Here is a 14364-nt window from a genome sequence, read left to right as displayed (position 1 = left end):
TTCAGCATATCTTGAAAAATCTAAGGGTGAAAGATGGGTGGAGTAGGAAACCTTTAATGAACCAGTCAACAAATGTAATTATTTAGTGTACTGCTAAAGCTATCCAGTAAAAATTGCACCTGTATGTTCAGCTGTACCTTTAACCCAACATGTGGCAACCCCACTGCCCCTCCTATCCCATAAGAGGTAAATGCTATTTCCTGAATTCAGATGGCTCTCCTATTATCTCTATAGCTCTAGAGCCAAACATGCACACTACAGCAGAGGTACTCAAGATAGACTGCAAATAATGGCTGGACTTGAATGCCAGAGTTTATTCTAAGCAGTGTGTTGACCTGATGCAGTACTGCAGGTTCTGGATGGAAAAACAGAAAACGTGGTCAGGTGGACTATGGTTCACTTATGTATTCCAAACCATAGTTTCCACTTCAACTGGATATCACTGATAATTGCAAAGAAGGCTGCCATATTGTATCACAACTATTCTTAACTCTCAATGATCAATTTCTGGAAGCTATAGCTATGCTTCAGCTTGAGGTATAAAGTAAACCACAAAACACTATTGTAAAAAAATACACAGATTCATTAAGTGGCCACATAGAATCCGGATGCTTAGTTTGTCTCAAGCTTTAATAAATTTTCTAGCATTCAGACAATTTATTGGCAGCGCCACTGTGTTTAACACATGAGTTCAATAAAAAAGACCAGTAATCACTAATCTAATTACTAAGGAACTAAGAGGCACACGGCTCTCAACTTTGATGTTGTGCTAGACAGTCATATTAATATCTACCTGTCAATTTCTACAATAAATGTTGCCAACTCTATTGGTTTTTTGTAAGTGGAAATATTGTATTATATTTTAAATAGGGTAGGAAATTATTTAAGAACCTCTATTTTTAAAGATGATTGTGTCTCCATTTAGATTTCCCCTCATTTACCTTGATAGTCACAGAGGAAGTAAGATGAAAGATGCTCAACGGGGACACATACAATGTAACCTTACAGAGGTTCTAACTCTAGACTTAAAACAGTTAGTAACCTAGATTAAAGTGACACTAAACTCAGGAGCTAAACCTTAAAAATGCATTTAAGTACCTTAACTAGTAACAAAAATGGAAATGATTTGTGTATCACTCAGCTGTAGAGCCTCAAATCATCTCTGAATTCATGATGACACTGTTCTTCTTTCTGCTAGGTGGCCACCTTTGTGCCCCATAGTCCCTGTGTGTGTTGCAAAGTAGCCACCGCTCCAAGCTCACTTCTTCTCACATTTAGTTTACTAATTTGTATTGCAATTGTAGTTCATCACAGGAGTGAACTTGGAGCAGTGGATACTTTATAACACACACACACACAGACCCTGGGGAACAAACGTAGCCACCCTCCAGAAGGAAGGAAAGTGTCAGCAGGAATTCAGAGATGAATTGAGGATCTACAAGCTGAGCGATACACAAATAAGGTAAATTTTTGTTATTAAGGTACTTGAATGCATTTGTAAGTTTTAACTCTTGAGTTTAGTGTCACTTTAACCCATCACTAATAACTAGGGTTGCCACCTGTCCAGGATTCACCCGGACAGTTCAGGTTTTGAATGCTGTGTCCAGGTTTCATGGCTGCTGAAACCCGGGCACAAGATGTCAGGCAGACGGGGGCAACCAAAATAAAGATGGGGCTACTGGCACCCCACTGAAACTCATTCTCCCCAAAAAAATTCTGTGCATCGCTAGAGTGTTCGGGTTTCACTGGATGGAAAGGTGGCAACCCTACTAATAACACAACTGCAGGTACACCCTCAGTAAGACTTTAATATCAGGCTTACAAGGAACGGCCCAGGACCAACAAGTTTTAGTTAAGAGTTTTCTCTCTTTGAGAAACAAGTAGCTCCTAAAATTGTGCCATCATTATGTTCCAGGCAAATATAAAATGCCATGAGAGAATCACAATGTCTTTGGCAACAAAAAGGGGTTCCACTTTGTCTAATAAGGCTAGGTGTATTAGCCTAATAAACCCTCTATGTTGTTCAAGGGTCCTAAAAAATAATGATACAGCTGACAAATATTAAAGTGCCATTTAGTTTTGGGAACCGTAACCTGGAGAATCTTGTCCTGTACAAACCATCCTGGGCATGTTACAGGCATATTCCAGGGTGAAAGGGATGAGAAATAACAAACACAGACACAAGTTCAGGGAAGTGAGTCTCCGGTTGTAATTTCCGGTCTGGGTCGCTCTGTGATGTCCATTCTTTTGCCGTCATTCTGTATCATGTGGACAATATGCTTTAGGTCAAGACTACGGGTCAACACTTCCAGAAGAAGCTCATCTTTTTGCACACCTGTAATAAATTCTTCCAATGATAATTCACCTAGAAAGAGACAAAATAGACATGAAATAGAATATACATATAATACAGCCAGTAATTCAACAGAAATCACTGCAAACAATCCCAGGGTGTAGCTGTATCCATGAGATAATAATGAATGCAATGTAATGCAGGATGTTAGAAATGCATACTTATGTACATTACTACTTCATGTTTCCTATTGTATAGATATTTAGGTTTGTAAGAAAAAGAATTGTGACATCATTGTCTATATTGCCTCAAGGAAACAGGAAATGTAAAAAGTTCTAACAGTGAACAGCTTGTTCAATCTATATGTAAAGCTAAGACTTTTTTCATTTTGGGAAGAGTAGAGCTCACCATGGGGTGGAATGAAAAAAGTCACTGGATCCCATCATCCACGCTAGCATCATCCTTTCTGAAGAAAGTTATTGTATTCAGACAGCACCCATGATTGCCTGTTTAGCAGTCAACAGTGACTGTAGCTGACAGATGCATTCGATGACAGGCCAACAAATTTCCACTCGGCTCCTTTGATTTTGTAATCAAAGTTTGTGAAACCAGGTGGTGCCAATTCACCACTCACAGCTTGGATTTCAGCAAGTTTACTAGGAGTTTGCCAAAATTCAAGCTTTGCAAGGTCAGTCTGTAAAAAGTAAATCAAGGCAACTGGACTTTCTGTATTTTTCTTGAAGACATTCCGCTGGTCATCCGACTAGCTTTCTCATTTTAGAATGACTTGTACAAAATGTATCTGGTAATAAATATGGTAAATGTTTCACCAATCAATATCATCTGTTAATCATAAGCAGCATGGGGTCAGAGACCAGCTCCAATCATACAAATGCAATCAACACCTTGCCTCCATGAGGTCTCTGACCCCATGCTGGTTATGATAAACAGATTATGTTGATTGGAGTAATATTCACCATATTTATTTCCAGAGAATTTTTGTACAAGTCATTCTGCATTAAGAAAGGTAGTTGGATGACCAGTGACATGTCTTCAAGGAAAACACAGCAAGTCCAGTTGCCTTGATTTATTTTTTATAGATATACCATGACCTGGATGAACCTTCATAGACACGCAAGGTCCGTTTAAACCCCATTTCCACCTTTGCAGAAGTATTTTTTTTTAAAAACATATGCAGAGGGCTCTTTACAGTCTGCTTTACAATCAGACCCTGGTGTCAGACTGAATTTCCTGTAGAGAAAATGTTCACTTTGTAAGATTCAGGCCTAATAAAAAGTTAATAAAAATGAAGAAAACCTGCAATGTGAGTCATGAAAATGTGCACACATAGACATCATCACTGCACCTCTTCATTACCACAATAAATGCTAATCACTTACAAAGGTGGACTTTAAGGGATAGTTAAAATTCAGATTTTTATGCCATCTTTGTGATTTGTAGTTGCACCACATCTGGAGGGCCGGAGTTTGCCTACCCCTGGTCTAGTAAAAAAAATGCTGCAATGGGGTCCAGACAAAATCTATAATGACTGAATGCAATGTAACATTTGGTCCAGCAGAGGGCACTTGTTCAATACTGTGCTGAGCTCTCTCTTCTGTCCTCCTTTTGGTTATCTAATTCTGTGCACAGTCCTATAAACTGGGATGTTGGCTGCACGCTGAAGAGGAAAGCTGTGTTTTTATGATGTTATCAAGAGTAACCATTCCACTGAATCTAGTCACTGTCGTGGAGAGACACTTCTGTTACACATACATGGACTGCGCTTGGGAAAGGGCTTCATTCTCTTGCTTGAGGGGCTTAATATTGTAGGGGGCAGGTAAAAAATGTGTAGCTGGATGGAGGGTTACAATATGTTGGGTGGGGAGTTCATAATGTCTTGCTTAGGGGGGATACAATGTTCAGTTGGTGTGCTGCCTAAGAAATTATGTTCAGGCCAATGTACTTTGTTCTGCAAAAAAATGTTTATTAAGCCCAATTCTGTTTTTGTACTTTGCAATAGACATAGACACATTTCTCAACAAACTTGTGAATTAACTTTGATACAAATGTTGAAAAATTGGTCCATAAACACTATTTATTTTATGTGCTGAAAATCAAAGTTTTCTGGTAAAGGAAAAGTGTACACATATTACATATATCATTTGATTGTTTAATTATGGTAAAATGAGATGATAGACATGCAAAAACATTGCTTCTCCGACAAAGAATGGTACACACCTATTTATGTCATGTTCTTCAGAAAGTTCATCAGGGACTTGATGAATGTTGTCTGAAATTTGGTTTATTTTACCATTTATATTTAGAATAACTGGAATGTCCCAAGTGAAAACCATATTCACTGTTAGAATTTCATTAATTCTAAAGATCTCTATTGTGCTCCTTCCATTTTTTTGTCATTGCGATCGAAAATGATCGATTTGAGCCTATAAACTATTAGAAAATCGAATCAATCTTCCGAAAACATCATTTTCACAATGAAATTCTGCTGGTGTATGGCTTTAGATTTCTCAGAAAAAATGTTGTTTAAGGACTTACGTAAACAAGATACTCAATTTTGTATTCAATAAGGTAGGCTTTGACACTACATAGTATTGTACAGATTATATGGTTATCCTATTACGGGGAATACTTATATTTTATTAAGGGGGATTACTTTTATTGTAATATGATTATTATTACTGTTATTAGAGGGATGAGTTATATTTTATAAATTATTAAAGAAGAGTTAAAAGATCACTCACCATCACCATTGATATCTATTTTATCGAAGACCATATCAGTGAATTCTTTCGCAGTCATGCTATCATTACATCTGTTAATAGCCCGAATAGCCTGAAACAAAATAGAATTTAAAAAAAAAATGAATAATGACAGTGTAAGTTAAACAGAAGGCATATGTTTAGTAAAATGCAAGATCAGTCTTTGTACTCAGGGACAATCCAGAAGACCTATATGACAACAGTCCTTCATTTCTGAAAAAATGTCCCCTGTAAGCCTTTCAACAACCTTGTCTGTTTAGGTCAACTATACTTTTCATGTGTCAGTTTTGATGTCTCACATGCAATCTTTGTTTCCAATAATTGAAGATGTTAACAGAATGTCCACATTTCTGTATACATTATTGTTGTTTGACTTCCCTGACTCTATCACAGTGGCATATCCAGGGTATGGCATATATGGCACATGCCCTGTAACATAATATCGCTTAATGTGAAATTGTAATCCATTTTAAATTTAATAAAAATCCTGCCTCAGAAGAAACACCACAAGATGTATATTGATTATATTATGTAAAAATAAAACTCACTGTGCACCAATCTGATTTAGCTTCCCTTTAATATGGAGGCTTAACTTTTTTAAATTCATCCTATCAAATAAGAGCATTTTGATAGACCAGCAGAAAAGCAATTAATGGAGTTCAGCTTTGAAGCTAAGGAAAATGAAGAACCAGTAACAAGTTAAAAGTGAATAAAAGGGCTACACAGAGAAGGATTATCTAGCTAATAAAGGTAAAAGCAGGCATCCTGTGTCCTATGTTTCATGCAGGACTTTCACTTTTTTTTTTTTATAAATTCTTTATTTAAGATTTTTTTCATTTTTATTCAAGTTGTACATAACACAATTTGAAATAATGCTCATGGACATGAGGCTGATTCACGTACAATAATGCGGTAATTATGTCAATAAAACGTTACCGCATATTTCAACACATAGGGGGTGATTTACTAACCTAAACACACGCACGCACCAGGTGCATGTGCATTTTTACACAGCAAAACGTATTTATCAACCAAACACGAGCAACGTGTCACATTTTCACGCCGTTATGGCGCGTTTTTATGTATTTACGTACGTGCACGTCATGTAGAATCCGCCATAGGCTACATGCCGCTCTAATAGCGGCATGCAAGTCTCTAAAAGCATATTTCCACTAATGCCATATATGGAAAAATCATGCACATGATGCATATATAATGCTGCTCCACAGTTTAGACAAAAATGATTAGCTCATGCATTTACATTCCTGCATTCATCAACGCAAGCAACACAACGTAGAGCTAATTTACACAACATCACCTGGCAATTCATGCAGGGCTTTGCACAACACACCTGCTGGGTGTGTACACACTACAAAGGTGTCTAGATTCCACCAATAGATCAGGCTGGGAGGGAACACACTACAGAGGTGTATACTTGTTCGTGGCGTGTTTATAAGGTTAGTAAATCAACCCCATAGAGTGATTTGAACAAGTAAGGTGCGACAATTTGCATTAAGAACATGGTCAGAGGGGGCTAAAGCCCCCACGCAAGCGGGGGGTGCTGGTACCCTGGGGCGCCCCTTGTCGTGGCAGTGGTAGTGTGAACGGCGAGCGCCTCACCCTCTCCGAGTCGTAGGAGCTGAATAGTTGTGTTTGGGTAACTCGGTGTCCCGTGGTTCGAAGACTTTCACTTTTAAAAAGGAGTAAAACGGAGTAAAAGTTAACTTTAAAAAAAAATAGGATTGGCTCCCTTAAAGTGGATCTTGCATTAGAAGTAACATCCACTTGTTTAATAAGAAACCCTGCTCCAATGCCAAAACACTGCATTCAAGTGAAAACAAATTAAAGGGAAAAAAAAGTTTATATACTTACCTTACCACTGGCAAAGGTATCACAATCCTTGTGGCAAGATCTTGGGAATGATGCTGATCCCAAATCTCATGAGAAGATGCTCTTCTGTGCTGGAGTGTCTTTTTCACACAATTTGGGATCCTCAACATTCAGAGGATCTCTCCAGTGCATAAGCTGATGGTAAGGTGGGTATACTTCCTAACTTTTTTTAGAGTTTTATTTACACTTGGGTTGGGAATCCTGAAAAAATAATCCCAGGTTGTTCTACAAATGTCTTTAAAGCCACCCTTGCCACTCTTTTTTATGGTAAGAGGCATGGTTTTGCATAGCAGCCCAACAATACATGTCATAAGACATATGTATCTTCCCTCAAAAGGTTCAGTTGTAAATACAGTAAGGAACCTTTTACAAATATCTGGTTTCCTACTGCAATGTATTTTTAGTAAAAATCTGATCCATTAAGTAGGTACAAATTCACAACTATGTGCTGCAGTTCCGTTGTTAAAAAATATCACATATACCATAGCTGGCAGCAAAAACAAAGTTATAAAGATTCTGTACTTTTTCTCTTGGACTTCCAGACAAAGATACAACCAAAAACAGGAAAAATGCCTGCACCCTGCCAAAGAACTGGCTATGGAACCAAAGTTGATATTGTAAGGCTTAGCCATTGAGCTGGTTCTCATTTGTATTTTTCCTTGGTGGTAACTAAATATACCTATCCTTATAGGTTCCTTATGTGTTTCATTGCTGTAGTAACTGCAATTTACTTCCTGTGAAACTAGAGACATTGCTAAAGGCATATGCCAGCAGCTAACTAATGTTACAAGCAGTTTAGAAAAGCACTACTACTCTCAGGAAGTAGACATCTATCAAACTTGATGAAGTTTTAGATCCACATTAAATCTTAATTTGTAAGTGCATTTTATTCATTTGAATGCTAAACACTTCCTGAAAGTTGTATTATCAGTCTTTAGTTTGGTCTCTAGTTTTATAGACTCTTCTAGATAAGGATGCCAACCATCCTTCATGTTAATACATGTGATAGGATTGTGGTTGAGTGGATTATGGGCTCAGATTTAAAGAAGAAAAGCCATGACCTTATCATCCAATAGGATCAAACATAAAAACAATTGACTGGTATTAATTAGTCTACTACAACGTCATTAGTCATTAGTCATTAGTCTATACAATGTTGACGTTGTAGAGATGTCCACTGCAACATCAATTCACTTATCAGTGTTAGTTATATAACAATAGTTCATAATTTTATCTAATGATAATTTTTACATTAAAATGACACTAAACTCACTAGTTAACTAGTTAAAGCAGTACTAAAGGCTGGGTGTTTTTTTTTTGCCTTAATGCATTCTCTGCATTAAGGCAATAAACACCTCCCACACACACACACTTACCTGTAGCCGCTTGTATCCTCCGCCGCGACCGGGAAGATACTCGGGATTCCCCAAACCTCCTGGTTGTGGGGGAGGGTACTGAGGGCCATAGACTCCTTCTGCCATCAGTCAAACCGTGACTGCATGGGTGGGTGACGTGGCCAGCGTGTCTATAGATTCAGACAGCTGGGTGCGGGCATGACCATAAGCAGGCACGCATGGGTGCCTCCACAGCAGCTGGCTAGCTGATGGAGGCACCCATACAGAGGGTGGGGCTAGCGGTTTGGATACCACTGGAAAATTAGGAAATAAAAGAATGAAATAATAAAACATTTTTTTTAAAGTAAGAAGGTTTAATGTCACTATAAATCTTAAAAATAATAACTATTAACAAAAATGTACCTTATTTGTGTATCTGCTGTAGATCCACAAATCATCTCTGAATTGCTGACACTGCCCTTCCTTCTGGAGGCTGGCTACTTTTGTTCCCCATGGTCCCTGTTGTAAAGTAACCACCGCTCCTAGCTCACTCCTGTGATAGACTACAATTGTAATACAAATTAATAGACTAAATATTAGATTGTTGTCCATCATGGGATTGAGCTTGGAGCGGTGGCTACTTTACAATACACACAGGGACCATGGGGAACAAAAGTAGTCACCCTCCAGAAGGAAGGACAGTGTCAGCACCAATTCAGAGATGATTTTAGGATCTACAACTGAGTGTTGTACATACTGTACAATACATTTTTGTTAATAGTTAAGGTACTTGACTGCATGTTTAAGGTTTAACTGGCACTTCGAGATGTCCAAATCATAGAAATTAAAATTGTATTATTGTAAACACTAATAAAATAAACATTTAACCATTCAAATCCTTTGTTTTTTTTAGTTATTTTATCTTCACCTGGAATAGCTTTTTTTGTTCCCTTCAATAGACATTTTACAAAAACACATCACTAAATACTGGCCAGTTAGCTTTTAAAGAGCAAAAAGCAGCATTATAATTAACTTTTATTTACAGAATACTACACAAAATTGATAATATAATATGCGTGCAGTAACTAGGGGTTACCAGGGAAGTGAATGTTTAATATAACTTATAATCCATTACTTTATATTTTTGCTACAAAATGTTGTCATGGTTCAAAGGGTCAAACTGAAGGATAAAAAGTACTGCAGATATGAAAGTTTTTTACAGGTAACATTCCAATTTCTTACCTTAATTATATTGAGGAGCTCTCCTCTGTCAATACAGCCATTCCCATCGACATCATATAATTTAAAGTACCACCTTAGCTTCTGCTCCACTTTCCCCTTCAGGACCAAGCTCAGAGCCGCCACATACTCCATGAAATCCATATAACCATCCTGGAAAAAGAGGACATCTATTAATGTATGGACGTTTCACATCTATGATCTTGTCATGTAATGTACAACTCATGAATTGTTATTTGTAGCTGTTATGGGCTAAAACAGAATTTTAGACATTTATTATGTAATAACGCAGTGTTTACAAAATATAACCATAACATTATTGAAATGTCACTCATTAATTAAAGCATGAAGTACCAAAAGGTGCTGGAACATATATTTATCAGTCTGTATGAGCGAAAACAGTTGTGTTTTTAAAGAGTTGGGAAGGGTTAGAACTCCTCTCAGGATGTTACTGCTATATAAACGACCATAAAAAACTTGTTTTACTGGAATAGGGAAAAACTAGAACCCCTGACAGCTTTTTATTGCTTTCTGTGCCTCTGTGGTCTCACTTGATTGTCTGGCAAAGCCATTCTCACCAGGAAAGTTAGGGGAAATGTCTCTAATGGAGCTGTGGATAATAGTAATGATTCAACAGGGGTTTTAATCCTTTCCCACTGCCTCTCACAATTGCTCAGCAAAGCCATTTGTCATAGCTAATGACCAAAAAAAAAAAAAAAATCAATAATGATTAATCACTGTTTGAGCTGGCAGGTTAGATTTTCAGGCTATTCTAATAACACAAACTGTGCAGTAATATTTTTTGAAGTAGGGAATAAGGAAGTTATTGTTTCACTCAATGGGGTTGATTTATTAAAGGCATATAGGCTGCTCACTTCCCAAGGGGATTTTATCTTAGCTTAATAAATTATATATATATATTTTTTCCATGCACATGATTGGGTATTCTTTATCAATTGAAATTGTAACACATTTACTAATCTAAGGGAAAAGTCCTTTGCAAAGTTAACAGCCTATAGTAAATCAAAGTAAATTTGCCTTTTTTTAAATCAACAGCATTGCCTTAGGTGAAAGGCAGGCTATGATCACTAAGAGGTGAGTTTGATCACATACTGTATAGCCTCCAAACACGCGTGGTTACATAAACTGCAGTAAATTATTCAGAAGTTGAACTTAATGGTAATGAGCCTTTTTCAACCTAATTATCTATGTAGCTACACTGTATGGACAAAAGATTGTAGAAACTTTTCTACCACACCAACTACATGGCTAAAAGTATGTGGACACCCTTCCAAGTTGGAGAGTCCACATTTTTCTAGGTGAGTTCAGGTGTATCTAGTTAAAGGTACAGTTAATGCTACAGCATACAAATATATTTTAGATGACTGTGCACTTCCAACCTTGTGGCAACAGTTTGTGGAAGGCCTTTTTTTCCCCTGTGTACAAAGCCAGGTCCAAAAATATACTACATGGTTTGCCAAGTTTAGTGTGAAGGAACTTCTACACAGAGCCCTGACCTCAACCATTTGAATACCTTTGAGATGTATTGGAGAGCCAATTACAAACCAGTTCTATTCATCCGACATCAGTATGTATCACTATCAAATGCGCTTTGGCTGAATGGACACAGATTCCCATAGACACACCCCAATATCTTGTGGAAAGCATTTCCAGGAGAGTGGGGGCTGTTATAGCTGCAAAGAGGCAACCAAGTCCACACTAATGTCCATGATTTTGGAATTGGATGTTCAATAATCTTATATAATATGTGTGATGGACAGGTGTATACAAACGTTATACTTGCTGTAACAGTGACAGGAAGATGCCCCTCTATAAAAGCAAATGATTACTATAGATAATTTGGTGCAAAAAGGAGCTTCTGTAAAATTATGTATATATGGCATGCCCCTTGTTTATCCTACCCTCTTCTCATGCTACACTCCCCTTCTATTATTGCATGTGGTTTACAAAACTTAAAAATCAATGGGATCCATACTTTAGAGATAATACCCATTGTTTACATTGAACTATCATCATTGAGTTTTAAATTTCTTGATGTGTTCTTTTTTTTTTTTAACACTGTCTATGTATGGCTATTCTGTGTCATAAAATAAAGAATTTGAAAAAAATTATAATGACAGATGATAGCTGACTGTTTGCTCTGAGTTACTACATTCAGATAGTGCTCTTTTTTTTGGTGTAAAGTAAACCCAATAAATCATTGAATAACTACTTGTAAAATCCTAAAAACTACAGTGTATTTGGACGATTTGGATGAACTGTTCCATGTCACCTCAGCCTTTTAAGCCTCATTACATATTGTACACCTTTGTGAAAGCAAATGTTCACCAGATAACTTTTAGGGTCAGTTTATCTCTGCTATCTAATAACAGATGCTAGAACTATGTGTCTAAACCTTTCTGAGTATTGCATTTCGTAATTGATGCTCCAGCCTGTTTTTAAACTTTTTGTGGGAAAGGAGTAGAAGACAGAATGACCTTTTTTCTCTGCTGTAGTTTATTTGACTAAAGGATTCTAAAATGATCTAGGCAGAACTAAAGCCTACCAGTACACACACTCAAATATCCACCCATATTTGTTTATAGTTATACAGAATAAAACCATTCATTGTTTCTTACAGTAGTAATTTTGCAGTAGATTTTATAACATATTGTGTTATGATGAAGCCACATGGTGGCGTGGTTTTATGACTGTCATTTAAACTTTTTCTAGCTCACGCGCCATTTTAGGTCACACAAATCAATGTATGTAAAACTGTATGGATTTAAAGCTTGCCAATTGTGATTGTATGTTTTCTAATTAGTGATTAATGAAATAATATGAAAGCATGTTCAACAGCAAATTATAAATATCTCCATTCTCCTAAATATACTTGTACGCATGGAGATAAAATCCCATTCAAACAATTCACAGATCATGAATGCATGCTTTACTGTAGATCAGACAGATCCACATGGAAATATTCCAGCAAATTCAAAATGAGCAATTAGTGATTGTCCTGATCTGTTCATCACTATTTACTATATACTGTAACTATAGAAACACTGTAAAAATTGTATTTTGCAACCATTTACACAGTAAGCACTTTTAGTAAGTAATTTCAAATTGTACATGTATAGCACATATCACTGTCATGATGTAATTATTTTATTATCATTGTAATTATAATTATTACTTATAATATGTAATTTTGTAATAATAAATACAAATATGGGCTGTTTTCTATTAGAAAGTCTATATACAGCACCTGAGCACATGGACAGAATCAGGATCATCTGTTGTTATGACAGTCTACATTCTTTTAAAATTAAACTAGTTGCACCACTCAAGGTAATATGCAATAAATAAACAAAACTCAACACAAATATTCAATATATTGTGGAATGTCATAAGCAGGGGTATGTGATTTACCTGGTTAAAGTCAAACGTGTCAAACATTTGTTCAATATATTGGTTAGATGCCGGGCTGAGGTTCTTGAGGCCGAAGAATTGTTTAAATTCATGTTGAGTAAGCTGGCCAGATGGACACTCCGTCATAAATTTTTTATACCATCTGTGAATTTCTGTAGCACTTAATTCCTCAACAGTTTTCCCATCCATGTTCCCCATGTTTCTTGTCCGTAAAAAACACTTAAAGAATTCTGAAAGTTTGTAGAAAGTTCATCCCCCCCCAAAAAAAATATAAAATAATAATCAGCTTTACCAAAACAAAATGCTAATCTTTTTAAATAAATAAAAGGCCCAGATCCTTAGAATATATGCTTTCGCAAATAATGATACAGAGCTTCAAAAATTCCAGTGTGTGCTCTTCAAGTGTCTAAGTACAAAGTCAAAGTTAGGTCAAGAAAATTCCTTTTTGAGAAGCAGACGAAGTCACTGCTGACCAATGACAGAGTCCAAGCTAAGGAAAACCCCTCGTGTGCATACAGGTGGGACTTCAAAAGAAAGAAAACAAACGCACATAGGAAAAAAAAGCTCTAGTGATTAAAGAGAAACAAGATTAGGGGAGGTAGTTTAGGATGCCACTCAAAAGATTTGTAATCTTTTAATCGGGATCTGGCTCTGGCATTGTTTATGTCCTATGAAAGCTCTGTCTGTAGCATCAGATAAAATTAGCCCTACTTCATTCTCTGCCTTGAAAGTGATTAATAACATGGCTTCACAGGTTCCAAGCCAGGACTTACATAAAGTACAAAATGGCCGGGCTGATTTTAGCCCAACTAAGTACTTTACTATTTAACACCAAACTAGGAAACAACTTGGGGCTTCAAAAGGAAATAAAGTTACATAATGAATGAAGTTGATAGTAACTTCATACCAACCAACATCATGACTTTTATTGTTGTACTGATACAGAGGTAGACAGATCTAATTAATCTTCTGAATTGCAAACTTCTGAACTGCATGAATCATTTGATAGATAATTTAGCACTACTATATCTATCTATCTATCTATCTATCTATCTATCTATCTATCTATCTATCTATCTATCTGTAGATAGATAGATAGATAGATAGATAGATAGATAGATAGATAGACATAGATAGATAGATAGATAGATAGATAGATAGATAGATAGATAGATAGATAGATAGGTAGATACTGTATATATACGCCATATGTACTTTACACATATATTGTTGTAGTTTCAAGTTCTTGGCATACAATTCATTTGATATCTGACCACTGTATAAAAAGTAAAGTATATGAGTAATGAACTTCTCATATACCATTGAAAACATTTTGCTACATTTGTTCGTTATGTCAAAAAATATGTGTTGATTCTGCCAGAAAACTAGTACGTTG

At 36.4% G+C, this 14364-nt stretch overlaps 1 protein-coding gene across 1 annotated transcript; it reads right to left on the bottom strand.

The window, feature by feature from the left end:
• Positions 1-2186: 2186 nt before the first annotated feature.
• Positions 2187-13166, bottom strand: GUCA1A (guanylate cyclase activator 1A). Its single transcript, XM_018559762.1, has 4 exons — positions 12969-13166; positions 9540-9689; positions 5056-5146; positions 2187-2365 (listed from the first exon to the last, which is right to left on the bottom strand). The coding sequence occupies exons 1-4, from the start codon at positions 13164-13166 to the stop codon at positions 2187-2189; spliced, it is 618 nt and encodes a 205-aa protein (XP_018415264.1).
• Positions 13167-14364: the final 1198 nt, after the last annotated feature.

The sequence above is a fragment of the Nanorana parkeri genome, unplaced genomic scaffold, assembly GCF_000935625.1.
Source record: "Nanorana parkeri isolate BGI_ZX_2015 unplaced genomic scaffold, ASM93562v1 scaffold415, whole genome shotgun sequence".
NCBI classification, from domain to species: domain Eukaryota; kingdom Metazoa; phylum Chordata; class Amphibia; order Anura; family Dicroglossidae; genus Nanorana; species Nanorana parkeri.
Note: the sequence above shows the minus strand (reverse complement) of the source record. Positions and strands in the feature narration are given on the sequence as shown.